The 25650-nt window shown below is 51.2% G+C and overlaps 7 protein-coding genes across 9 annotated transcripts; 4 read left to right on the forward strand and 3 right to left on the reverse strand.

The window, feature by feature from the left end:
- Positions 1 to 3892: 3892 nt before the first annotated feature.
- PV06_03659 lies at positions 3893 to 8147 on the reverse strand. Of its 2 annotated transcripts, XM_016404468.1 has the most exons (3): positions 7477 to 8147; positions 6592 to 7417; positions 3893 to 4488 (listed from the first exon to the last, which is right to left on the reverse strand). In XM_016404468.1, the coding sequence occupies exons 1-3, from the start codon at positions 7997 to 7999 to the stop codon at positions 4026 to 4028; spliced, it is 1812 nt and encodes a 603-aa protein (XP_016265473.1). In that variant the 5' UTR covers positions 8000 to 8147; the 3' UTR covers positions 3893 to 4025. The 2 variants fall into 2 exon arrangements, with proteins under 2 accessions (XP_016265473.1, XP_016265474.1); XM_016404469.1 differs by lacking the exon at positions 3893 to 4488 and having other exon boundaries at positions 6190 to 7417.
- A 197-nt stretch (positions 8148 to 8344) lies between these two features.
- PV06_03660 (uncharacterized protein) lies at positions 8345 to 9712 on the forward strand. The gene is made up of 3 exons (XM_016404470.1): positions 8345 to 8438; positions 8504 to 8511; positions 8562 to 9712. The coding sequence occupies exons 1-3, from the start codon at positions 8396 to 8398 to the stop codon at positions 9603 to 9605; spliced, it is 1095 nt and encodes a 364-aa protein (XP_016265475.1). The 5' UTR covers positions 8345 to 8395; the 3' UTR covers positions 9606 to 9712.
- Positions 9713 to 10317: 605 nt separating this feature from the next.
- Positions 10318 to 11744, reverse strand: PV06_03661 (uncharacterized protein; the record flags this gene model as incomplete). Its single annotated transcript, XM_016404471.1, has 1 exon — positions 10318 to 11744. Exon 1 carries the CDS (start codon positions 11620 to 11622, stop codon positions 10318 to 10320), a length of 1305 nt encoding a protein of 434 aa, XP_016265476.1. The 5' UTR covers positions 11623 to 11744.
- A 1737-nt stretch (positions 11745 to 13481) lies between these two features.
- PV06_03662 (uncharacterized protein) lies at positions 13482 to 17268 on the forward strand (the record flags this gene model as incomplete). Its single annotated transcript, XM_016404472.1, has 1 exon — positions 13482 to 17268. The coding sequence occupies one exon, from the start codon at positions 13482 to 13484 to the stop codon at positions 17241 to 17243; it is 3762 nt and encodes a 1253-aa protein (XP_016265477.1). The 3' UTR covers positions 17244 to 17268.
- On the reverse strand, positions 16432 to 18931 carry PV06_03663. 2 transcript variants are annotated; one of them, XM_016404473.1, is made up of 2 exons: positions 17833 to 18931; positions 16432 to 17636 (listed from the first exon to the last, which is right to left on the reverse strand). In XM_016404473.1, exons 1-2 carry the CDS (start codon positions 18637 to 18639, stop codon positions 17457 to 17459), a joined length of 987 nt encoding a protein of 328 aa, XP_016265478.1. In that variant the 5' UTR covers positions 18640 to 18931; the 3' UTR covers positions 16432 to 17456. The 2 variants fall into 2 exon arrangements, with proteins under 2 accessions (XP_016265478.1, XP_016265479.1); XM_016404474.1 differs by having other exon boundaries at positions 16432 to 17748.
- A 637-nt stretch (positions 18932 to 19568) lies between these two features.
- Positions 19569 to 21542, forward strand: PV06_03664 (uncharacterized protein). Its single transcript, XM_016404475.1, has 2 exons — positions 19569 to 19754; positions 19812 to 21542. Exons 1-2 carry the CDS (start codon positions 19708 to 19710, stop codon positions 21220 to 21222), a joined length of 1458 nt encoding a protein of 485 aa, XP_016265480.1. The 5' UTR covers positions 19569 to 19707; the 3' UTR covers positions 21223 to 21542.
- Positions 21543 to 22031: 489 nt separating this feature from the next.
- On the forward strand, positions 22032 to 24276 carry PV06_03665 (uncharacterized protein). The gene is made up of 6 exons (XM_016404476.1): positions 22032 to 22317; positions 22376 to 22790; positions 22844 to 23206; positions 23258 to 23721; positions 23777 to 23816; positions 23875 to 24276. Exons 1-6 carry the CDS (start codon positions 22075 to 22077, stop codon positions 24054 to 24056), a joined length of 1707 nt encoding a protein of 568 aa, XP_016265481.1. The 5' UTR covers positions 22032 to 22074; the 3' UTR covers positions 24057 to 24276.
- The last annotated feature ends 1374 nt before the right edge of the window (positions 24277 to 25650 follow it).

Raw genomic sequence — 25650 nt, forward strand, 5'->3', positions numbered from 1 at the left:
TTTCTATTTCTCTCTCTCCCTCTTTTTAGCAAAGATATCTTGATGAACGAGATAGCCATTGTTGTGTATGTATTAAGCAACTTGATACCAATAGTATGATGGAGAATAAGATACTGAGAGAGGCACACTCAGATCCCTGTGGTTCTGCGGTGATCTCGAATTGTACCAGCGCAGTCGGCAGAGACGAGAGGGCATGGTTTTTGACAGCGTCTAGATGACTTCGGCCAAAAGAACTCTGCAGAAGTGTCTTCAATGACGAGGCGAGACATGAGGCGTAGATCTCGTCGATCACAGACCCTTCTGAGCAAGAGTGTGTCCGGGGTTGAGCAAAAAGTGAGGCTGCACAGAAACAGTGCGACAATGGTCATTGGGTGGAATATTTCTGTATACTGAACGTCCCTGCCGATCCGCAACGAAATTGTTTTCAGCCAACACCAACAACGGGTAAAGGTTTCCTGTCCAACAAAGTTTTTTGCTATCCTGCCCTCCTCGTCGTCTTCTTGTCCATCATCTCAATTTATTCCCAGGCTACTCCGTACCCTACACCCTTGCTCTTTTTTCACACACCCCCTAATCCACACCTCCCTCTCGGAAAGGGCTTCAATAACCGAGAGGATCCGCGGCACCGACTTGGGCTGACGCGGAGTTTCAGCCCGTCACGAGTGAGAGAGGAAGAGAGAGGGTGAGTCCAATAGAACCACGTACTGTGTTCGGAGTGTGCGAGTTTGCCCTTTGAGATTGAGGCATCGTCCTTTTCTCCTTCTCCTCTCCTTGCAAATTTTACCCTTACGAGGGGATTCACTGCGGACCCCCCCTGACCGGATCGTCGGACTATGAGCGCCGTTGTCAATGGTGTGGCTCCGTGATACTACAATCAAAATGCTTTTCCCTTCTCTTTCTCTATCACCAGGTGTGGAAAGACACATTCTTAGGAGTCGAGCGGGTTGATTGATTGCCACGCTCTTTACTCCGTATACCCTAGACCCTGCTTTTCATGGCCACCGTGGCCCAGTCTCTAGCCGCATGCTCTACCTACCACTCGTGGGCCTAGATGACCTTCTTCTCAAGCCATTCCTAACCGTCTGTGGGCCCTTGTACCGTGGCTAGGAGGGAATACCGGCATCCCCTTCCGCTGCGCCTCTAGAGCATTTAGAAGAGCCGGGGATGGGACGGGGAAAGAGATAGTGTGGAAAGTGGTGCGCTGATGTGCAGGACACTCGCAGCAAGATATTCCTCTCTTCGATTGATCACTACTACGCAGAGCTCAAAGATTCCAATCTGGATGCGTCGTCCGGACCCCTTGTCGATGAATATCCTCTTTGAACTCGCATGACAATCTCCAGTTGAGAGCAGGGGAATACGATGCAGCAAACTGCCCTGCAATGAAGATCTTGGTGGGCTGCAGATAATACAGAGCAGACCTCTGCCTTTCACACAACACATTTCTTGACATCGAGGCGAAGCTGAGTCCGCCGAGTACGAGCCGTGCGGCCTAAACACCTGGGTCCACATTGTCCGTTCTGATGCTCTAGCCTTTGCCACTACGAAGTATCAAGCATCAAGATGCAGGAAAAGGCGAAAAGAGATGCACATAACACAACCCAGTCAAGGGTCACTACTCGGCGAATGTCTCTAGATGGCATTTTCTCCACGGTCCTTGACGAGGCGAGACGGCTTCGAGCATCCGGTCCGTCCATGCGGCGATGTATTGTTAGTTGACCTCTAAGCCATAACAGTGCATTCATCGGACCAGAGTCAAGCCATTTTTGTGGTCCGGACTAGGTAAACGAATGTGTCAACTTTCATTGTTCCCATCCCACTGTACTCCGTACCCCGTATCGAGGAGACTTCGATACAGAAGCGAAACACAATTTCTCACATTCCGACAGGAATATCGTAAGATTACTTTTGGGCATCAATGCAGCTGCAGCTGTTACTGTTGCATCACTAGTAGACAATATTGAACTGGATCCTTTTGGAGGTCCTGTCTAGAAGTGACCAGGATGCCAGGACATGCAGAAATTGACATTGACATTCTAGACATCAGAGTCTAGACCGACATACGGAGTATTTCTCTTTGTATGTAGATGGACAGAGGATACTCCGTAACTCGTACTCGTTCACTCGTTGATCTCGTAGATTGATTGATCAGAAAGTGTCACTGTTTAACTCTGTACGGACCTGGTCAAGGAGTAGTTTTGTTGTGCTCGGTACTCGAGTCCACATCAATGTAGCCTCGTGTGGGCATTTTCGTGTTAGTAACATTGGCTTATCTTCAGTCGCCAAAAGCCATTTCAGGCCCTCTTTGTAGAACAGGAGAGAGAGAGAGAGAGAAGGATTCTAGAAGGAGAAAAGGGGGATGTCGAGGAAGTTGACCTGACCTGACCTGACCTACATGGCCTGTTTGTGTGTCCATTGGCCCACTCAATGTCGTCTCGAGATGATCATTCTCCTTCTCTTTCTTCTGATTGATATCGCTGTCTATTTTGTCACTCTGTCACTTTTTACCTCGATACATATTTATAAATGTCATTCTTTTCTACTCTGTTTTGCTTCTCGTCAAGTGTCTTCTCGGCCTTGTCATGTTTCGTGGGATACTGAACACGATCACGACAAACGAAATACTTCTCTCTCTCACACATACGCGCGCGCGCTCCTGTTTCCGGGTCCACCCTTTTTGAAAGGGCGAATTCTAAAGACTTTCTACTTCTTTACTCCATAACCTTGACCTGACATGACCATCCTTGACACATGCAAAAACACCCATCACGCGACATGTTTGGTACCCGGGAGAGAGGGAGAGAGAGGGAGAGAGAGGGAGAGAGAGAGAGAGAGAGAGAGAGAGAGAGAGAGAGAGAGAGAGAGAGAGAGAGAGAGAGAGAAAGCAAGGAGATGAAGAAAAGGATGGAAAACCACGTGGACCCACGCATGGGAACTCGAGATCCAAAAAAGCACAAAACATTCCTTGGTCCATTTTCAGCCTCGACGGATGGCATCCTACCGCGACGAGGGTGGCCCGGGGCCAATGGTCCTCCTGTCCGTGTCCTCCTGTCCGAGTGTCTGAGTGTGCTTCGTCTGTCTGTGTGCGCGTGAGAAAGAAATCAAACCAGAGAGACAGACCAAAAAAAAACGAGTTTCGTCAGGCGACTATTACCTACCCTGTGGAAGATTTTTCACACGTCCCATGGAAGTCCAATCAGCATACCCTCGTATTGGTTTTTTGGGGTTGTGTAACGTCGGACAGGGCAAAGACTTTTCCCTGTTTGAATCGACCAAGGCAATTCTTCTTCTTTTGGCCTTCCGAGTAACCAAACCCCTACCTAGGCTTTGACTTTTGTCGTGTGGCATTCTCGATGCTCGTCCCATCTGGAATCTTGGGGTCTGGGGGGAAAATACGGCAGAGACCATCCGTACCGGCTTGCAACGAGCCTTTCGAGATACGACCTTTACTTGTTTCCCCCCGATCAATATGGGAACAAAGAAACGGCAAACCCACGGGGCCGTGGTGGCCCCCCTACCCGATCCACCTGGATGGACCACAAGGTACCCAAACCCCCTTTTTCGGGTTTTGTACCGTGTGGATGTTTCACCCGGAAGGGTCGAGCTGTTGGTGTGTTGTTTTCCTGGTCGGCACAGCTGTCTTCCTACGATCCGTACCCCTCGCATGACGGTCGGACCCTGGAACTCACAAAATTGCAGAGGGAGACAAAAGAGGCGGCGGCGGCGGCAGCAGTAGCAGCAGTAGAAGCAGCAGAAGCAGCAGACACGTACAGAGGAAGACGTGAAGTACATACACATGGAGGCATCATCTTCAGAGAGGCATTTTCACCTTCACGCAGTGTACAAGACAAAACGATGACCTCGTCACCGTCTTGAGATGCCAAAGAAAACCCAAAACTGTACGCTGTACTTTCAAATATGGTCGAATAAAATGATATATTGTGACACATTCAAGAACATTCGAATGCCGTTCCATCATATCCGTGGTGAGGGCAAATGTCATGTGTCCTCACTTGTAATTCAAGTCACATCTTTCCATTACGCTCAATGTCCACCAAAACCATCTCCTCATCATCGAGTACAATACCTCTGTCGGCCAAGATTTCACTGGGGGTCTTTCCTTCCATTTCCGGCACCAGTCTGAGTATGATATGCTCCAAGATTGAGTAAATCAAGTGCTTGTTCAAATGTACATCATTTGTCCAACACAAAATACTATCCTCAACCTCTGTACTCATTGCCTCTTGTATCTCCTGTTCATCTCCACCAGAGGCAGCAAAGAGCTTCCGAGCTACAGGTTGGGGAAAAAGAGAAAGAATGCCTCTGGCAGCTCTTGACCGGATGAATTTCGCCTCTTCGACGGATGGAGGTGGAGGGGCTGGAGGACCAATTGAGTTATTCGGAAAGAGGGTTGCTCGCACTTGAAGCAGCAATGGTGGGAGAAGGGATGGCGAGAGAACGCGACTTGACAAGTTATGATATAGAAACCTGCGAGTAGTGTCATATGTTAGCCAAAGCTCTTTTGATTCCAGATGACAGCGTTTAAAATGGATTATAGTTGAGACTTCAAGGGTGCTGCGGAATGTTTTCGTTTGCAGAGTATCAAGAGATCACTGGCTTCCATGGACGGTGTATTTTCACATTTCCGGCCTTTCAAGGAATGGCATAAGGCTGCGCTGCCTAGGATCACCACACAGAAATTTCGCATTCTAGACCGCTGAGTGATTCCTCATCGCCTTCATGAGCCTTCAGACTCAATGACAGTCAACGAAATGTCAAAGAATCGCACGTGACCAAGGTCAGCGACTTGATAAGACCAAATAAGGCAATGGCATTTAGGAGGTCGTCTGGAATGCAAAAGATCACAAATGAGACAACATGCGGCGCTTCCACGAGCATGTGTTCATTCGACTGGTGGTGAGGCGGCTCTTTGCGCGAATGTGAAATTGAGAGCAACGCGGCCTGGAAAGCCATCCAAGACTGCCCTAAATTGTCGAGTTGCATTCTTAAACCCCAGGGTCCCGCATCTCACCCTTACTTGGTTTGCAAATGCAGCTTTGCCCAACAGGACTGAAGAATTGAGATGATCATGTTTCCAGGGATCAAGGTCTATTAGACCTGGGAAAAGCCAAAATTTCCACGGAAAATCAGGGATGTGGTGTGAAAAGTCCACTTTGAAGACAAACAACGAATTAATTCATTTCTCGAAGCGCCACTTGCGAGAACATAAGTTTGGAGTTGAAGATGGTTGCAGCGGTGTGCGGGAAATCATGCCCAAGCCGAAGTAGGCAGGTTCGTTAGGCCGTCGGAGTTGGCGTCTGGACCAAGTCATCTGAGGATGACCTACCTGAGTAGCACAAGGACTCCGTCTGTGGCGTCTGAGTAGTGATGGCGTGTCAACTGACTCAAAAATAATATTGCCGTACAAGCATGGATAACAATATCATCTTTGACCAACCTCTTGGTAGTTTTGTGACGTAAAGATAATGTGTACACGGCCCATTATCTCGAGGTCTCACAACTTCCTTCCCTTTATCGGTCGTCGCCGAAGTAGCCGACGGTGATTGCTCACGCGGTGGGGGAGTGATTGCCGCAACAGGGGAGTAAGGGCTCAATCTTCAGTCAGGATCGGCGACCAATAATGCGGTAGACTCGGTCGAATTTCCAAGAAAAGCCCTCGCAAGCCACTTTCATTGGCTCGCACCGAAGGATAGTTGCTTCATGTTGAGGCTTTTTGGCCGGTTTGGGTCTTTTTCCTGGTGGATATTGACGTAGAAGGGATCCATGCCACTGAACGACGAGCAGCATGGTCCAGTGATCATTGGCTGAAGGCTGATCCCATGATGCGCGGACACAAGAAAATTGAAGACTCCATATCTGAATGGAGACGAGGACACGAGGGCGGGGCCGACCCAGTTGCCTCCGGGTATGAGCGTCTTTGACAGCTGCTCGAGAAGGCGTGGAAAAGCTCCAGAAGATAAATTGCTGATTGGCCAGATTTAGACCTTTTATTCATCTTTTTGGCCGACGAAGTCGACGTCCTATAGCCGATCACCGTGAAAATGGATCTCAGATATTGGACATCCCACGGCGAATCGACGTCAGAAGTCGACAACATCTCTTTTGACAAGTCCGCCTTGACGGGAAGCATTGGGGGCGTGACCACGATGGTCGGGGTTGGGAGTACAACCCAGTCGGAACAGGTAAAGTGCAGAAAGTAGTCGATCCAATCACAAGTCGTAACGGTCAGGCTGACAATACAAGTCTCTTACGCTGTCATGACACGTAACAGAGTCATTGGCCGATGACGGTATCATGGTATTTCAGGTCCACCATGTACACCCTCCTGATTCAAAGATGGCCTGACCAGTCCAAGTAGCGAAGTAGGCACATGCCTGAAACATGGCTGATAGTAGGCGTCATTGGGTGGAAAGTCGCAAGTTGTATCAGATGACCATCGGTCCATGCGAATCCATTCATAAAAAGGCCGTCGTGTTTCGAGCAAATCCTCGAGAAGATGGGCATGGGGAGCAGTTTATGGCCAGCAAAATGTGCGAGGGAAATCTCAACAAGGAAAAACATATCACTTACTTGTCCAAGGTCGAACTTGCAGAACCGTAGCCACCAAGACCATCGACCAGGATGTGCTGCCAGAAACTCAATGAAGCCGCCAGCCACGGCATGCGAATCGACAAATCCAGAATGGTAGAAATGCATGAGAATACCCTGTAATCAAGGATGGCGCGGGTGCCAGAGCCGTCGGGGTCCGGTTTGCCGTGCACTGATGAGGGAGAGTTTCCTTTCGACGGCGACGGTGCAGCCGTCGTGTCCACGCCGCGAGAACGGACCCTTGTAGGCAGCGTCTGCGCATGTGCCATGCCGACGAGGATGAATCGCATGGACTGATATGCGACGAAGGCGTACTGTAACAGTGTCCAGAACCAGGCGCTAAGCAATGATTGGCTTCGGTTTGACGAATGACCCTTTTGATGCGCTTTGTTAGCAGTTAATAGGCCAAATTGCTCAAGACGGCTTTGTCGTCCTTGTTGTTGGAGGATTGCCTTGTTGGCGGCGGCCTTTGAAGGGGCCGATGTCACGATCTCCACAACCTTGGAGACAGCTCCATGTAAAAACCATGGCTGACAGACTCTCTCTGCCAGTGCTTGTCCAAGGATGAGGTCCGCAATGATATCCGTCACCAGAGTTCTGAGACAAGCGTTGGCCAGGTCCTCCGTAGGCAGAAGCACGGCAAGAGCCCCCTGAATCAGCAGTTGTCGGTAGGCTGACTCGCGAAGGCGTTGCTCCTCGGCGGTGAGCGAAAGGTCGAGCGCTGGATGCGGATTGAGAGAGTGGTAGATTCGGCGAGGGCTTTCTCCATACTGCAGCGCGGCCTGGGCCGTTGTAGATATTCTGTATGCTATTCTTGACCGTCAACATAGAACTCCAAGTCACACTCTTTCTCTGACGTTCACGTACCGTGTATATGTCGTTCAACCAGCACCGGCAGCTCATCCAGTAACATCTCTGTCACGTCAATCTGCCGGACCCTTTGTTCGAGCGCCCGGCTGCAGTGTGCAATGATCTGGATGACCTCATCTATGAAAGTACGATCCGGGGTTATCTTCGAGTACCAAGAGTTGACAAAGTCCTTGATGATGATTGCCACGATGGCATAAAGCTGGACGTCGACTTCATTTGAGCTAGTAAGTGGAGGTAAGATTCCTTCAATCGGTCTCGGTGATGCTCTTGGATCTGCTCCGTGACTTCCATCCGTCACCAAGGTTCTTCTGATCAGGGACAATGTGGCGCTTTCTGAGGTAGGGTCTTGGATCGGGACATCCCGACGGGTCGCAGGAGGAACACGAGAGGAAGCGCGAGGTGCTGAAGAAGAGGTCTTGCTGCCCGCTACTGCGCTCAGTTGCGACAATGAGGCTGTAGAGGACGACTTTGTGGATATGTTGGGCGGCAACGGTGGTCTCGACGGCGAGGTAGCGGTCATTTCAGGACCACGAGGTGGAGGAGCATTTCGGCAGGTCTTTGTAGTCTGTCGTTCGACGTCTCCCTCTGCCACGCTGGCGATGCAGGGGGCAGCGAAAGATTCTCACCGGTTTGGTCAAGCACGAGACGAGTCGAGCGGTGTGTCAACGTATGATTGGCCTATGTTGGAATTCCTCAAGGCTGCGTGCAATGAACGATGTCGACGAGTCGGAGTTGGAGATGCGCGCCGGATTTCCATCGCTGGACCTTCCGTTTTTGTCTGCTATGTGGTATCGATAACGCGTCTTCAGCACAGTGTCTTCCAAAGCTGGGAAGATGCTTCAACAGATGCTCATTGTATCCATGTTATATGTCTTGAGATATTCCCAAAGTACCATCAGAATATATAAGCTTGATCATGTCATCTCCAAAGATCCCATTGTGGGTAGATTGCGACCCAGGTAGGTTTTGATATCAACCATCCCACAACCACCCTCCTTTTGGCTTACTCATGTCCTGGCGACAGGTCATGATGTGAGTTTTTCTTGCTCAAAAACTGCATATTACGGTGCTCACATCCTCAGGATGCATGTGCCATCTTGATCGCAGCATACCACCCATGCTTCGAACTCCTGGGCGTATCGACCGTTCACGGTAATGCCTCACTTCAAAAGTGCACAAACAATGCCCTCAGCGTCCTCGAGGCCATAGGCAAACCCGAGATACCCGTCGTGCCAGGATCCTCTCGGCCTTTCTGCCGCACAGTCGATACGGCATCTGACATCCACGGAGAAAGCGGCCTGGCCGGAACATCTCTACTTCCTCAACCATCACGACTGCCACTCTCGCATTGCAATGCTGTCAAAGAGATGCGAGACGCTCTCCTCGCACAACCCAAGAACACATCATATCTAGTCACTTGTGGTCCGCTCACAAATGCGGCACTTCTTTTCGCGACGTTTCCCGAGGTTGCAGAGCACATCGCTGGGTTCTCGGCCATGGGCGGCGCAATCGGCTCCAACTTCACAAATGTATCCATGGGCCCACCGTATTTGGATTCCCGAGGCGTCTCTCGCGACCGGACTGGCAACAAGACGCCATTTGCCGAGTTCAACATCTGGGTAGATCCAGAATCAGCCCGATCTATACTTCAAAACCCCGTCCTGCAACCCAAGACGACATTGATCACGTTGGACCTCACACACCAAGCCTACGCCACTCGCAGGGTTCAAAACATGCTTCTCAACCACGGTAACCCGTCACAGCTACGAGTAATGTTCAACGAGCTCCTGATGTTCTTCGCTCAAACCTATGCGGAAGTATTCGGCCTGACCGAAGGACCTCCCCTGCACGATCCTCTCGCCGTGGCCGTTTTACTGGACCGTCATCCTGACGAAGACGTAAGGATATCATTTGACGACCAAGGTGGCGAGAGATGGGACGTGGACGTCATCCTGGAAGGTGAACAGATTGGCCGTACCACCATCACGAAAGCGTCGTCCGGTCATGGTGTGCGGATACCCAGATCCCTCGATGCCGATAAATTCTGGCATGCGCTGGAACTTTGCATGAACAGAGCGGACCAGGCCACAGGCTTTGGGAGGGGCAAAAGCGCCCCTAACAACTAAAATGTCCATCTCGTTTTAGATATCTTATCGACATATTCGTTATTTACGTGGGATATGGAGGTGAAAAGTAACTTGGATATGAAAGACATAGACTCGCTCCCAATTCATTTCATATTGATCGAGAAACTCTGTGTCGCTGTAACAAGTTGAACTAGCACCCCCGGAAGCATGACAGAATAGGGGAGGCTCCGGAGTCCTCAGGCCGATCGACAGGACTTGCCGTCGAGGTTATGCAGTGGCTTGCGTAAGACCGTGCACAAGCCATGGCCACAGTATATATGCCCTGTTGTTCCTCTTGCTCAGAGAGCGAGAAGGCATTTCAACTGAAGAGTTGACGCTAAGTGAGATTTTGGGTCATTTGTGTAGATGTTCACTCCCCTCCGTTGTCGAGGTCGTCCGAACGAGGTTGGCATGTCAGCCTTGCAGAAAAACAATTCCCGGTCAGAATCGATTGAACAAGTGAATGTGTAACCCCAACAAATCACACCAAGATCCCTTCGGTGATGGCTCAAGTTAAAAACCACGCTGGCTTAATATGGCGGGGGGCCGACTAAATAGAAAGAGCACGGAAAAAAGCAACAGAGTATAATCTCCCCGCCTTCTTCTTCGATTCGGTGCCAGAAGTCTGCCCCGTGATGTTGAGAGAGAGACATTGTCCGAGATGGCCGTAGTTTAACACTTCAAAAGGTCAATTGAGAGTACGCTCGTGTCTTCATGGTACAGAAGTCTGCACCTCCATGCAGTTCCAGGAGTAGTCGCCACCGTTCTTGGTCCAATTGCCCAATGCCACAGTGATGTCGTGCCTGAGTTTGATCTGATCATCTCGCAGGTGTGTGGACTTTGCTGCCGCATAGGTTTCGGCTGACAATGATCGACACAGGTCATTGGCCCATGCATCACGATGTACCTTGTCCAACCTGTCTTCGTCTCGAATGAGATCGAGCATGCTGCACGCGAGTTGCCATAGCTTGCATCGAGACACAACGCTAGCTTTCGCCGGCCTCAGATCCCACTGTTTAAAGCCTGACTTGACGCCGTTCATGAGTACCTCGACGACGTCGGCTGTTGACGAACCAGAATACCTGATCCACAGTGCAGAAATATTCGTCACCTTGGCCTTGCCCTTGGAATCAGAATCGGTGTAGGTTTTATCGTACCTGAACTGTGGAAAATCTTCCGGCAAAGGATCGACGCGAAACAGGCGACCTAGGTGGCAAACGTCAGAGAGTCTCCCGGCTTGCCCAAATGCACGTTGATAGCCCGTAGGGTCGTACTGATCGCGATAGACTGTGAGGGTTCGAATGTAGGCATTCTCAGTCCGCTGTATGAACAGGTCGGCAGGGAACGAGAGGACGCTGGTGTATTGCTTGACGGCCAACTTGTCAGTGCAGGATTTGGAGTTGCTCGGATCTGCATCTGCTCGAGCAGGCTTTCGTCTCACGTAACCCAATAGCGAGAAATGGCCCCGTCCTTGAAGGTTCATCAATGCTGCCTCTTCCACTGGCCAAGGTTCTCTATCATCGGGCCCCATTGACTTCATCAGGATTTCCATAGATGCATCACCGCACGGTGCTTCTGTGGTGAAGAAGTGGATGGACACGTCTGGTTTCAACTTCAGAGGTGGCCGAGGGAAGAGAGACAGGCTTTGATCAGCACCGGAAGGGTCTGTTACATCGAGCTCCAAGAATGGCGAGTGGTATGTCGGGTCAGACAGCACCGCTTTCGCCTCAGAAAGTAACCAACAATTCAAGCCGCGCAGGGCGAGGATCTCTGCATGAGAGTCATGAAGAACCATACCCTTGCATTTTGTCATGGCAGAGGACGGTAAGCATTTTGTTCCGGTGGCCAGGGATACGCATGTCAACTCAGGATCATGGCCAGATTTGGCGAGAACTATGGCCGACATGGGGGTCCATTCTCTCTGGCCGTTTGGCTGAGTTCTGGGCTTGCATTTCTGGGGAAGAGTATCAAATTTGGACAGAACAAGATTGGCTATGTTTTGAGGTAGTGAAACCATGAGAATATCGACAGAAGTCGAGAGCTTCAAACGCTATCGATAAATGCCCGGGGTCCTGCTATCAATGTGTCGGAGTCCTTGTCTCAAAAACCTGGACAGCGAAACGGTTTCGAGACATCAAGGGCTGGCGACAAGGATGTAAGCCACAGAATCAGGTAAAATTGTCTTGATCATGGTCGAGGGCGACGGTGTTGCAGATTTAGGTGGAAGGTTGGCCGAAGGGTGGTTAACGAGATCAATCACACAGTCAACCAGTCTTTCTCTCCGTTTATCTAGACACGCAGAGAACATACCACGTTTGTATAGCCCAAGATTATGGTAGCAAACCCATGAGGAGTATGGAGTACACGAGGCTGAAAACTCAACTTGTATGAAATGGACATCTTGGTGCTCTCTCTCTGTCTTTGGACAGTGCGCTCCGGACCACCAGAGTCTAGCAAGCCCCACCAGGTCGGAGAGAAGCTGAGGAAGATCTTTGTGGGGCATATGGCATACAGTATCCGTCCCTGGAGTTGAATGCCATTGCTCGCCGAGAGTAGAGATAAGATGCTGGAGAAGGAAGAACAATCTTGCATCCGAACAAGGCTTGCGAGGCTGTCAGGGAGAGGTCAATGCTAAGGATATGCCTCGAGGTGCAATGGTATTGTACTCTGTAGATATTGGTCTCTGCTCTTTTAATTTCAAAGCCCCGGAGGCGCTACGAGGAATTGAGTCAAACAGCTCCATGTCGAGCCCTCCGTAGTCGCAGTGGGAGTAGTCCGTACTCCATACTCCGTACCTTAGGCGCAATAGCCTTCTATAGGAGGGACAATTGTGGGCTTAGCTCGCCCAGAACCTTTCGCTCATTCGAGCCCCAAATAGGCAGCTCGATGATTTCTTCCCTGTGCTCATGCCTCGATTTTGTGAGCTTCGTGGCACTGGGGTAAGAAGACGCGACACAGCTGATGACGGGTGTATTATTGCATGGAGGGCCTACGGAGTACATACAATGCCTATACAGTAGGCTCGAACCCATGGTTTAATTTCCCTGCATGTTTTAGCCTGTTTGTAGAGCCTGGGGGCGGCCAATGAAGCCCTACAGATTAGCACAGAACAAGGATTCTGATCCTTCCCCAGGAATCCGTTCCAAGCTGATGTTGTTTATGCTTCAGTCAAGCCAGGCCGCAAGAAGGAGTTGTCTCTATCGCCGTACATATCAGGCTTACTCCAACAACCCTCATCTTGTTCCCCAGATCCGCCACCATAAGCCCAAACTCTTGCCTTCCTACAGGGTTCGGAGGACAGAGAACGGATACCTGGGTAATTGTTTAGTGCCTGTGTGAAAGGTGAACGAAGGCGGTGGTGGTGGTGGCTGACATCCCGCCACTCTCCATTTGCTGGCCAGTGCCCGTCGCCCGCCTCTTGATGCCCCGTGTGAATCTTCCTCCACCCTTCACACCAGTCTCTTTTTCTTGACTTCTACGCCTTCTGGAGCTTCCACATCTACTTCGACAGACGCCTAGTAAACCCCGGTCTCTTTCCGCCTCTCAGCATCGCCCATTTCTTGCCCACATTTGGTCGCAGCTTGGCACTAGACCTACGACCATCAATCGCAACATCCGCCGCACCTCGCCGTCATCACTTACAGCCTCGTCATAAATCGAATATGACACTGTTCCGAGGGGAACGAGTCATCTAGGCGCTACAAACTCGAATTGTACACCCTTCACGTTGCTGTGGTTGATCCATTGCCACTGCGAACGCGTCGTGGTTGAAGGCGTCGGTCCGGTTCTCTCTCCCCGGATTGCGAAAACTCGTTGTCATCAAGCGCGAGGAAATGAGGTCCTCGCCCGCCTCTCCACACTGATCAACTTTGCAACATGACCAGCGCATCAAATCAGTCTGATTCTCGATTCGCCGAAGGTCGCAAGCATTCGATCTCGACATCCGGTTATATCGTGCCAGATGTGCGCAATCCTCGCATCGACACCTTGATGAATTCTCAAGGTCAGCCCATCCCTGCGAACCCTTCAGCATTCGATACATCATCGCCCGGATCTCTCGAGTTTAATTTCCCTTTTGCTGGAAGTCCGCATGGCAGCAGCAACAGCGGCATAGACGTCCCGCCGGATTTTCGCAGCAACAACACTCAAGGATTTGCGAACCGAGGTACAGTCCAGTACCCTCCTGGGAGAGTTCCGAGTCCACAACATCGTGCCAGTCTGGCGAGTATCGATTCTGCTTTCGATCATGACCTGTTTGGCTCGGCGGCGTTAAATCAATGGACCTCAACCGGCGCGCCTAATCAAGCTGTAGATAATGCAGATGATTCGCCCGCAAAAGCCGCCAGCACCGTAGACCAGGACAGGAAAACGGAAAAGGACGACGAAAAGCCACCAGCATGGAGTGAATTGAAGACCAAGGCCGGAAAGGAAAGGAAACGTCTTCCACTGGCATGCATAGCATGTCGGCGAAAGAAAATCAAATGTTCAGGCGAAAAGCCTGCTTGTAAGCATTGTCTGAGAGCCAGAATCCCTTGCGTGTACAAAGTCACTACGAGGAAAGCCGCCCCCAGGACGGACTACATGGCTATGCTCGACAAGAGGCTAAAGCGTATGGAGGATCGGGTTATTCGAGTCATTCCCAAGGACGAATTGCCAGACTTCAATGCCACTGGGCGTGCAACGGTCCGTCCTCCGCTCCCTGGAAATGGCCCCAAGAAAGACAAGGATCAGCCGAAGAAACGCTCCGCCGATGAAGCATTTACGCAGGAATTGAACGACTGGAGGAACCCCAAAGAGAAGACCACCCTCCTCGACCCTACGGCCGGTCTGAGGAAGCAACGAGAAGGAGAAAACAAGCTGTTTATCGAGGGTTCCGAGTCCCTGCCACCACAACACATTCAAGAACATCTCGCCGAGGTCTTTTTCGACTGTGTCTACGGCCAGTCTTATCTCCTCCTTCACAAACCCAGCTTCATGCGGAAATTGAAAGCTGGCACTATACCCCCCGTACTGATCCTCGCCGTGTGCGCCATCTCCGCCCGTTTCTCGACCCATCCCCAGGTCAGCACCGAACCGGCCTTTCTCCGCGGCGAGCAGTGGGCCACACCGGCCCGTCGCATCGTCGAGAAACGTCACTACGAACCCAACATCACCATATTGACCGCCATGCTCATGCTCGGCCTCCATTACTTCGGGACGTGCGAGGGTGGTCTGTCGTGGTCCTTCGGTGGCCAAGCCATGCGGATGGGCTACGCCCTCCAGCTCCATCGGGAGCTCGACCACGATCCGTTGGGTAGAAATCAAATCGCAAACGACTCCAACAAGAAAAGCCCCAAACCTCCCGAATTGTCATTTACGGATCGCGAAATTCGACGCCGCACCATGTGGGCATGCTACCTCATGGACACGTTCAACTCATCCGGCACCGAACGCCCGTCGTTCTTGAACGAAGATTACTACCAGATCCAGCTCCCCATCAAAGAGTCTCATTTCCAGATGGAAGTGCCTGGCCCGACCGAAGACCTGTACGGGAACGTGCCCATGTCGTCGACATTCTCCTCCTCTTCGTCCTCCACGACCAATCCCCATAATGCCAACCGACAGCGCCAGCAACAACAACAACAACAATCATCCACCACCACCACCAACACCACCTCCGACTCCAGAACAACCTCGACAGCTGCTGGTACTCTCGACACCACGGCGGCTAACGCCGCCGCCGACATGGCCGCCGAAGCCAAAGCCAACATGGGCGTGTCGGCGTACATTGTCCGCGGCGTGGTCCTGTGGAAACGGATCGTCAAATACCTCAACCTGGGAGGCAAGGACAAGGACCCCCACCCCATCTGGGATACGCTCTCGCAGTTCGCGACGCTGCAGAGGCAAATCACGCAGCTCAAGTCCAGTCTTCCTCCGGACCTGACGTACACGCCTGACAACCTGGCCGCTCACGCGTCGGAACGGCTGGCGAACCAGTTTTTGTTTTTGCACATCGTGTTGGCGCAGACGAGTTTGTTCCTGCACCGGTTCGCCATCCCCACGGTCCCTTCCCCGTCGCGGCGCCCTCACCACGCCGCCTACACGGCTGCCGGGATGCCCCGGGCCTTTTTGAGCAACAGCGCCAACACGGTCGTCGAGTCGGCGAGCCTCATTTCGAAAATCATCGCCGACTCGGCCGGTCACACCCTCACCGTCCCCTTTGCCGGGTACTGCGCCTACGCCGCCGCCACCGTCCACGTCTGGGGGATTTTCAGCAAGAACCCGACCCTGGAGGCCACGTCCAAGGAGAACCTGCGTCACAACTACAAGTACCTCACCCGAATGAAGCGCTACTGGGGAATGTTTCACTACATGGCCGAGAGCGTCAAGGACAACTATCGGGCCTTTGCCGACGCCGCCATCAGGGGAGTCGGAGGTCAACCGTCATCACGTGGCAGTGGCATGCTTCGTCACCAGGCGTCTTCGTCGTCCTCCTTCAACGTCCACGACCCCCACGCCAATGCGACGTCGTCGTCCGGTATCCCGATGGACCTCGACCCTGGTACGAGTGGTCCACCTTCCCGTGCCGAGACACCCGGTCTCGATGCAAAGGCTGGCGCAGGAGCAGGAGGACAGCCAGGCAACACCTCACAACAAACATCGGGCACTGCATCGGGTGGTAGTAAGGCAATGTTCCAGTACGGGGATTGGTTCGACAAGTACCCACACGGCGTGAGCGAGAGTGAGTGGGAAAAGAGTCACCTCGAGTACAGGCGCGAGGCGGGCACCGCCGAGGCTGTCATGTCGCAGCGCAGCGACCTCCAGAGCGTCGAGGAGTTCTTTGCGAGTCTGAGTCCGCCTAGCAAGGCCGACGACGGGCCTGGCGGGCAGAGGGGCAAGAAGATTGCGCGACGGCGCGGGAAGAGTGTGGCGGAAAACAAGAAGGACACGAAAGGTACTGCTGGGAACAATGCTTCATCTACTGCTGCTGCTGGTAACACCGCCGAAACTTCTACTTCAACCTCTACCGCTGGGCCTGGACAGGCACAACAGCCATCACAGCAACAGCAGCAAGGAAGGCCACGGTTACCAAGTAATGCGACAGAAGTCAACATCAGCCAACCATTCAACCCAGCCGATTTCGACATCACGTCCCCGTCTCTATATCAAACGCCCCAGATTGGCGGACAGCCTCAACAAGGCCAGCCCGATCCCTTTGGCTTCGACAATCTCCCGCACATCAATATAAACTGGATCAACACCCTTCCGGCGATTGATCGACAAATGGTCTTTGGTGCTTATTCAGGCGTAGACCCATCTTCAGAGACAGCGAACCAGGCCACCGCTGGCTTGGGCCACCTCGACGACAACTCCACGTCTATGGACACATATGGCGGCAATGCAAATCCATGGGAGCAGCTGGACTTGAACGGGTTCGGGTATAATGATCCTCTTGCGGGTGGAACCAACATGATGGACACAGGCTCTTCGGCTTGGTTGTTGCCGTTCAACATCGAGCCTCCAAACTATGGTGGTGGCATGGAGGATTTTGGGAATACCGCTCTTGATGGTATGGATTTTGGCGATATGTCAGTCGCTGGAGGAGGCATTGGGAGTGACAACGGCTCTCAGTACCCAGACCATACCTCTGGGGGTTGAGGAGTATTGAGGGCAGAAGTACTGGGACACAATGGATTCCAGCACTAAGTGCAGCTGATCCCCAAAATTGTGACTGAAAGCCCATATCTGCGTTAGATGATGTTCGCTTCACACTATCACATTGATAGATTTTTGTAGCAAACGCAATTGCAAATGCTGCCTGATTATGGTCACACCCCTTTCGCTCCAAACATGAAATTATCTCGATTTGGTTTAGTCTTCCCATTCCTCATCGAGCTGGTCGATTAATCTATTCTCATCGTCCGGGGTACGTCCTCGTCCGACCCTTTCGTCGGTTCCGACACGATGGTAGCCTCTTCGACCGGCAAAGAGTTGAGTGATTCCACCTGGTAAGCGCTGCGTGCAGGAAGAGAAGAGGATGACAAACATGTCCTAGATTGTCGAAGTAAAGATGGTGTCAGCGTATTCATGGTAAGTTGGATTTGAAGTCGAAATTCCCGGAAGTGGACGCTTGTCGAGAATAGTGATGCAGGAAACGAGGCCTCTGTAGAGTAGCACTGTGTGTAAGGGAACATGGCCCGACAGACGGCGAATAACAGAATTATAGAAGAAAGGGGACAGAACTTACCGAGATGAAGCTGAACAGTCCAGCCCAGACACTGTAGTTGGGCAGTTGTTTCCATCCTCTTTGATGCATCACGTTGCGCTGGTATACAATACCTCCAATTAGGTAGACGAGCAATGCAATGCCGAGTATGACGCCAAAGACTGCGCCGGGTCCTAGTGTGCCTTTCTCTTCGGACTGTATCGTACCACCGCAAGCATATCTTGAGCGAACTTCGAAAATGTAGGTGCAGTGGTCGGGAGAGCCGAGGAACGAGATCGCCGGTCTGGTAGAGAGACTCGGGGAAGTGTCGCAGATGAAAGACAGAAGAGTAGACTTGCGCCTCTTGTTGGCTTTGCTGGTTGCGGCATCAGAGTCGACCGGGACACCGTCCTCGTCCAGCACGGGACAGGGTGAGCCCATGGTGTAATTCAGGAGCAGTTTCTTGCCCCGGAATATAAGCTCATCGTTCTCCTGTCCGATACTGTAGACATGGCCTTTTTGGGTCTTGTAAAATGCCGATACGTTCACGACTCTTGACTCAGATATGCCTTCGACATAATCGAGAGGTTCCACCACCGGCCCACAAAAGTTCAAGGTGAAGTTGGCGGGATAATCATAACCTCGAGCGTGGAAGGACTCGTTCGTCGCAGTCTGGTATTTTGTTCCGTCGAGCGTCAACTGCAGAGGTCGCAGGTCAAAAAAGGAGCCGGTGGATGTCGAGTGGATTGTGCATGGCTTCGGCGACGGCTTAGGTTTTACTTCTGTTGAGGCGAGAGCCGCAGGTATAGAAGAGAGGAGAAGGAGCGACATCGTGGTAGAGATATACATGATTTCAAGTGTCCGTTTGTGAGCGAGCGAAATGGGTTGGAATGCTGCAAATGATATTGTGGCACTTGGTGTGGAAATGCGCGTGTAATGGTGAGAAACGAATGAGTAAGATATTAGGCAGAACCAGTATAGGCGACACCAGCCAGGAAATGCGGAAGGAGTGTTGCTTTTGGTTGTCTACGTGTACCTTGTGTCAGTACAGATAGAAGAAGTGATGGAAAAAAAGATAATGAACACCTATCGAGGAGGAACAATTGACGGGACAGGGATACAGGAGCACGGATGATTGTACGGTAACTAAGTTCATGAACAATGGCGGACTGGATGGTGTCGCGCAGTTTCAACTGTCAGACTCTATTGATTTTGGGATCCTCGACGTGGATTCCCTGCAGGGGGGAACGGGAGGAATTACAATCTATGGCTATCTGGTGGCTGGCGCAGGCTTCTGTTCCAGGCTTGTTGGGCTTTTTCCTGGGCTTGCATCCCTTTAACCAGCGACGCCTGAAGCGCCTCACTTACGCCTAAAACGCCCGTGCAGACCCCCTCGGACCGGACGTGCATAATGACGCACTAAGCTGGAAGTTATTGTGCCACCTCGCAAGGATATTGTACTGGATTTACTGTGCGAGTATGGAGGATATACCCAGTAGAGACAGATAAGGAGTACGCAATGTAATCTTAAAAGGTTCCTAGACGTATTCGTACTCATGGTATGCCGCAGATAAGGCACAGAGTACTCCGTACCTCAAGACACTCCCTGCGATCTTTCTTGCAGACGGGTGCGAGTATTCGTATTCTTACTTGTGGCTGTGCGAAACGCGACGACGCGCCGCGGGACCATCGCAAGTCGCAAGAGTGGCGCCTTGGATGATCTCATCCGGCTACTGAGCCTCCCGAAACAATTTTGTCGGCTTCAGCAATACGGAGTACATAGATCGATCTGCTTTAATAAAGCGTCCATTCGCACTCCCTGCATATACACTCGTTCCAGTCATTCAAGCACGAATCTGTCGGAGCGCAGTTTCTGTATACTCTCCTTTCACCCAAAATCATCGCCGAACGAAGATCATGGGCGTCAAACCGGCTGGAAAGCCACACTACGAATTCCTAGGACCGTATGTTAAAATCCCATAAAGAGCCATTGACAAGGAACATGCTGATAGGTTGCGCAGACCAGGTGCAGCTTTTATTGTCTTCGTACTGCCACTCCTTACCTACGCGACCGTCTTTTTCTGCAACGATGTCTCAGGTTGCCCGGCTCCGGGCCTGCTGAGTCCCAGCACCCTGTCCCTTGAGAAGCTCAAATCACAAATTCCATGGCCGGAGGAAGGGCTCCTCGGCCTGTTCGATGCAGGAGTGTTTTGTTGGACGTTGTCATTCTACGGCGCCAGCCTCCTTCTACATTTTGTACTGCCTGGAGACGAGGTTGATGGAGTTGTCTTGAGCAATGGAGGAAGACACCACTACAAATTCAATGCCTGGAGCTCTGCCATGTTGATCATGGCTGGTCTTGCTGTTGGAACTGCCATCCAAGGCGCCGATTTCGTGGTTTGGACGTTCATCTGGGATAAATTCCCCCAGCTGGTCACGGCCAACCTGGCCATCGCATATGCTTTGTCTGCTGCTGTCTACCTGGCTTCGTTCAGCATCCCTCATCCGGGCCAGCCAAACCCAGACAATCGCGAGTTGGCCCCTGGCGGTTGTACAGGAAACATTTTGTACGACTTTTTCATCGGTCGAGAACTGAATCCACGATTCAAACTGCCTGGTTGGATTCCCATTGCGGGTGGCCAAGTTCTGGACGTCAAAGTCTTTATGGAAATCAGGCCTGGGTTGTTGGGCTACATCATTCTTGATCTAGCATTCATCGCTCACCAATACAAGGAGCACGGCTATGTGACCGACTCCATCCTCCTGATCACATTATTCCAGGCGCTCTATGTGTTCGACTCACTCTATATGGAGCCAGCTATTCTCACCACCATCGACATCATTGCCGATGGGTTTGGCTTCATGCTTGCATTTGGAGACATCGTCTGGGTGCCATTCATCTATAGTCTCCCAGCACGATATCTGGCAGTCTACCCACTTTCTTTGGGGTTTACTGGTATCACTGCCGTGCTAGGGATACAAGCCGTCGGATACTACATCTTCCGGTCATCCAACAACCAGAAGAACCGCTTCCGCACGAATCCGAGTGATCCACGCGTCTCACACCTGGAAACAATCACGACCGAGACAGGTTCAAAGCTGATTGTTTCTGGATGGTGGGGTCGTGCTCGCCATATTAACTATCTTGGAGATTGGATCATGGGATTCTCATACTGTACACCTACTGGCGTTGCCGGTTATGTCATCCACAGCTACACGAATCCGGTTACTGGAGCCGTGACCAGGGAGCTCACGCAGGGGCCAGCACGTGGTTGGGGCATGATTTTCACCTATTTCTACATCGTCTACTTCGCTGTTTTACTCGTCCACCGGGAGTTGAGGGATGAGGAAAAGTGCCAAAAGAAGTATGGTAAAGATTATGAACGCTACTGCAAGCGGGTCAGATGGAGAATCATCCCTGGGGTCTATTGATCGAGCAAGGTTCCCCAGGTCCAGACACCTGGTACTTGGGTTAATGCAAGCAGCTTCCATGTGGCAAGCGGGAAAATGCCATCGCTTTAAGCGAGTCGATTGTACAGTGTACATAAATAGATGCAGAATTATTCAATATCGGATTTCTCGATGTCGGCGCACGGCAGAACCAACATGATCTCTCCTATGACCAGTTACAACAATTTCGCCGTTTCTGGTAGGAAATGCTTGAGGATGTCTGGGCGTCGGCATAACAAACCCTCGACACACGCGTCTTCTTTGAGGGGTCAACAGCATGCTATGTATCAATGGCAATCAAAACCATCTTGCTCGTGTCCAAACCAAAACCTCAACTCTAAGTGCGGTGCGCCCAGGCCATGCCATGGTCAAGCATTTTGGGGGGTTTGATGTTCCGGGACAAAACAAGAAGGACGTTGAAGATCCCTCGTATTCCTGGACACATTTTCCCTTCCCCAAAAACATCCCTCGGCCAGCGCGGGCATATTTTTACTCCCCGTTGCCACCTCCTAACGCTGGCTGAAGCAACTAGCTGGGGGATTGCCTGGGGCTGGACTGGTCTGAGGTCGCGCTATCTTCTAAACGAGGCAATATGGGGTATTCAAGGCTTCCAACTAGACCGGGGTCGAGCGTCTGTCACCTGGCACTCCCCAAATGGTCCATGTCCGGGGGAGTCCCACTGTTTCTACTGTTGGCTTAGGACGACCAGAACCACGTTCTCCACAAGGTTGATGTGGCTACAATACAAAAGCGACGTCGCTTGCCTTGTTGCTCCTCGCCTCGTTTCGCCACGCAGTCTGATCAGGTCTCGTTGCATACATATCATCTTTCGAAATGGGTCTCGGAATCATTGATCCCGTCTCTACGAGCCATGTGCCTGGCACAGTCTTGCTCGACCAGAATGCTGCTCACTCCGAACAACAAACGGGCCGTCTGAAGCATGGAACTGGAAGGAACTCGCACATTGTGCTTGCTCCTCAGCCGTCCGAGGATCCCAATGACCCCTTGAACTGGTCCTCGCTCAAGAAACACCTCGTCCTTGCCATCATCTTCTTCGGTGTCATCATTCATGGATGTGTAAGGCATCGCCCAGCCTCTTTTCGATCTTCTTCTTTGCTGACGCGATCTGGAACAGGTTCCCTCTCCTCTCCTCAACGCCGGTGTCGTCGAAGTCTCCCTGGCTCTCAAGAAAACTCCGACCGCCATCGCTCAACTCTCCGGTTACATGCTGCTCTGCACGGGCGCTTGCGGTCCGTTCGTTTCGGCCCTGGGTCGAAAGTATGGCAAGCGCCCAGTCTACGTTCTCTCCTCCGTCTTCGGCACTATAGGTATCCTAGTTTCGGAATCGGCTTCTGGCTACAGTACGCTTCTCGCCGGTCGAATTCTCCAGGGTGTTGGCATCGCCGCCTATGAAGCAATTTCGATTGCCTCCATTGGTGACATGTTCTTCGTCCACGAACGAGGACCCAGAGTTGCCGTGGCCATGTTCCTCCTCGCTGCCATCTCCAATGGTGTGTCTATTATTGCTGGCGTGATCACAGCAAACTTGGGTGAGTTTTTTGCTTTGGTGCTGTGAGGTTTGCACTCTGACTGACCATCACAGGCTGGCGGTTCAACTTCTACATTATGCTGCCATTCGGAGCTCTCCAGACCATTCTCGTCATTCTTTGCTGCCCCGAGACACAATACAAGCGCAAAGCCATCTACGAGATCGACACTGCGGGCTCAGAGGAGAACCTCGAGAAACTCGCATCTGTCGAGAGCCGAGCAGCACGACACGTGGAGGACAAAACGGCCGAAGTCGCAGCGACTGATGTCGAGAGAACCACCACTCTCACCTCTGTCGAGTCTGTACCTCCAAAGAAAGGTTTCCTTCGAGAAATGTCTCTCTATTCGGGAACATACAGCACCGACCCTCTCTGGAAGATGGTTATCGCGTCCGTTGCTATCCTCTTGAATGTTGCCTGTAAGTCGTCGACGTTCATCACGTTGCACATTGATTTTCTAACACCTTCAGGTTTCTACCAAATCATCATGACCGGCATCATCATTGCGTTTTACGTCGTGGTCGCCATCACCTCGGGTGTCATTTTCGCCGCCCCACCATATCTACTCGGTTCAGCAACGATTGGTTACATGTCAGCTGGTCCTCTCATCGGAGGATTCTTCGGCGCCCTCTTCCCCTTCCTGTGTGCTGAGCCATTCGCCAAATTTCTGACACGCAGGAACAAGGGTGTCTATGAGCCAGAGTTCCACTTGATTCCAGTCTTCACCATTGGCATGGTCTGCGCAGTTGCTGGTCTTGCCGGATGGGGTCGAGTCGTTGAAAACGGTGACACCATCTATCTGGTCTGTTTCCTGTGGGGTCTCATGCTCTTTGGAATGACATCCATTGCCGCCTGGTGTACTTCTTGGTCATTGGATGCATTCAGACAACACAGTACAGAACTGTTCATCATGAACATGGTCTTCAAGAACTTTGTGAGTCCAAGAGCCTCTTTGTGTGTCGTGATCATCACTGACCCATCTTCCTTAGTTCTTCTACGGCCTGACAAACTATGTGATTAACTGGTGGGGTAAGTCGGCAATCCTTTTCTGTGCCATTGGGACCTGATCACTGACGATATACAATAGCTACCCACGGCGCTCTCGCCATGGCAGGTACGATGGCAGGCATTTGTGCCGCTCTTTGTCTCTTGGGCATTCCCATGTACATGTTTGGCAAGAGGTATCGTCTCCATTGGCATCATCACAATCTTCTCAGGAAGTTGCATCTCGAGACGGATCAAACGTTTGGGGAGACTGGTGGTCATTAAGGAGGCGGTGTGATGTTGAGTAGAGCAGTAATGTTACGGGACGGTAAACGGGGGTTTGAAAACCAAGAACAACAAAAAAGAAGAAGATACGTGACCTGTCTGGCACCAAGTTGTAGGTTTTTGATCCGAAAGCCCTTGCCATGTCTGTCATACGCATGCACGCGCACAGGTCTGGAGTGTTTTGATGGCACAATATGTCGCTTTGTACAGTTCAATCTCGACTTTGATCATGTATAAATCATGATGATGATGGTCATAATCCGATACTTTTCAATCTTCAGATTTCGGTTTCCCTTTTCAATTTCTTCTTCAAGTGTGACCATGGTCGCTTGAATACTTTTGATGTCACCGATATACTATCATGTACTGGTTTCTGGGGGAGTTATGTACACCAGTATGGGACCAACATTGGACTAGCCATATCATTCTCTCTACCAGTATCGGGTATGCCTTTTCATACACAGTAGTACATGAGAGAGATTCCTACGACCGATATTCAGGTTGGGGTTTTATTCTTCTCGGTTGGCTGTCTTGTTCAATTTGTTTTTGTCTTCTCATGGCTCATTCTTATAACCATCCAAGAATTTGATGGTCAAGGTATTCAAAGTTTCCTTTTGAATCTTTTCCCTTCCGGCCGCCTTGAGTCGATCAACGTCCTGTCTACAATCCAGGTACAACCCACGAAGTTCTTTGGCATTCCCCGTAGCTAGGTACGCACAAGTTGCACTACAGACCCAGAAAAGGGACAGGTAAGTATTGGCAAAAGTGATTCTTAAAAGCAGACAAGGGTGCGAAGGGAAAACGTCAAAACTTACCCACAAAGTTCGGGACCGTCCTTGAATAAACTTCTGAAGTCCGTTCCATGTTGTGTCAAGTGAGGATACTTTTCCAACATTTGTGGTGTTGCTTCTTCTGTTCGGTTTTGGAGGGCGCGTAGTTAGCCTTTTGTCCCTTGTTTGTAGTGGACGGACTCTCCGGGAGCCGTTCCCTCCCCTTCATGCTGGGCAGAAAAAAAGTTGGAACTTACTTGCGGCCATTGCGGTATAAACTCCACCGGGATGAAGAGCGTATGTTTGAATGTTTAGATTGTCCAAGTCGAGTTCCTCTTGTAGGGTCGAAATGGCACGTGCATCAGCGCACTTGCTGGAATTGTAGCCGATTGCAAAAGGAAAATCGACGGTCGCCGCACGAGATGCAATGTCGATTATGATTCCGGAATTCCGTTCTCTCATACTGGGTAGGACGTGCCAGATTGTAGCCATGTGCTGTAAACACACACACATTAAATCTCTGATCACCACCTTTGAAGTACCATTATTCAGGAAGGGAGGACTGGCCAAGGGTAACAACTCACACTCTTGAAATTGACCTCGATCGTTTTCCAAAATTGTTCAAAACTCTCATTCCATTGGGGTTTACCTGGTGAGACACCGGCGTTGTTGACGAGGATACTGTTGTGTAATCGTCAGAGATGAGACAAAATCAAACAAATCACACAAAACCAGTCATTTACTAGATTTGGTTTCCTCTCTCGTCGAGAAGGAAAGGGTCAACTTACTCGATAGGTCCCAAATCCTTGACGATCTGATCCAAA

Source organism: Exophiala oligosperma, assembly GCF_000835515.1.
Source record: "Exophiala oligosperma strain CBS 72588 unplaced genomic scaffold supercont1.3, whole genome shotgun sequence".
Taxonomy (NCBI): Eukaryota; Fungi; Ascomycota; class Eurotiomycetes; order Chaetothyriales; family Herpotrichiellaceae; genus Exophiala; species Exophiala oligosperma.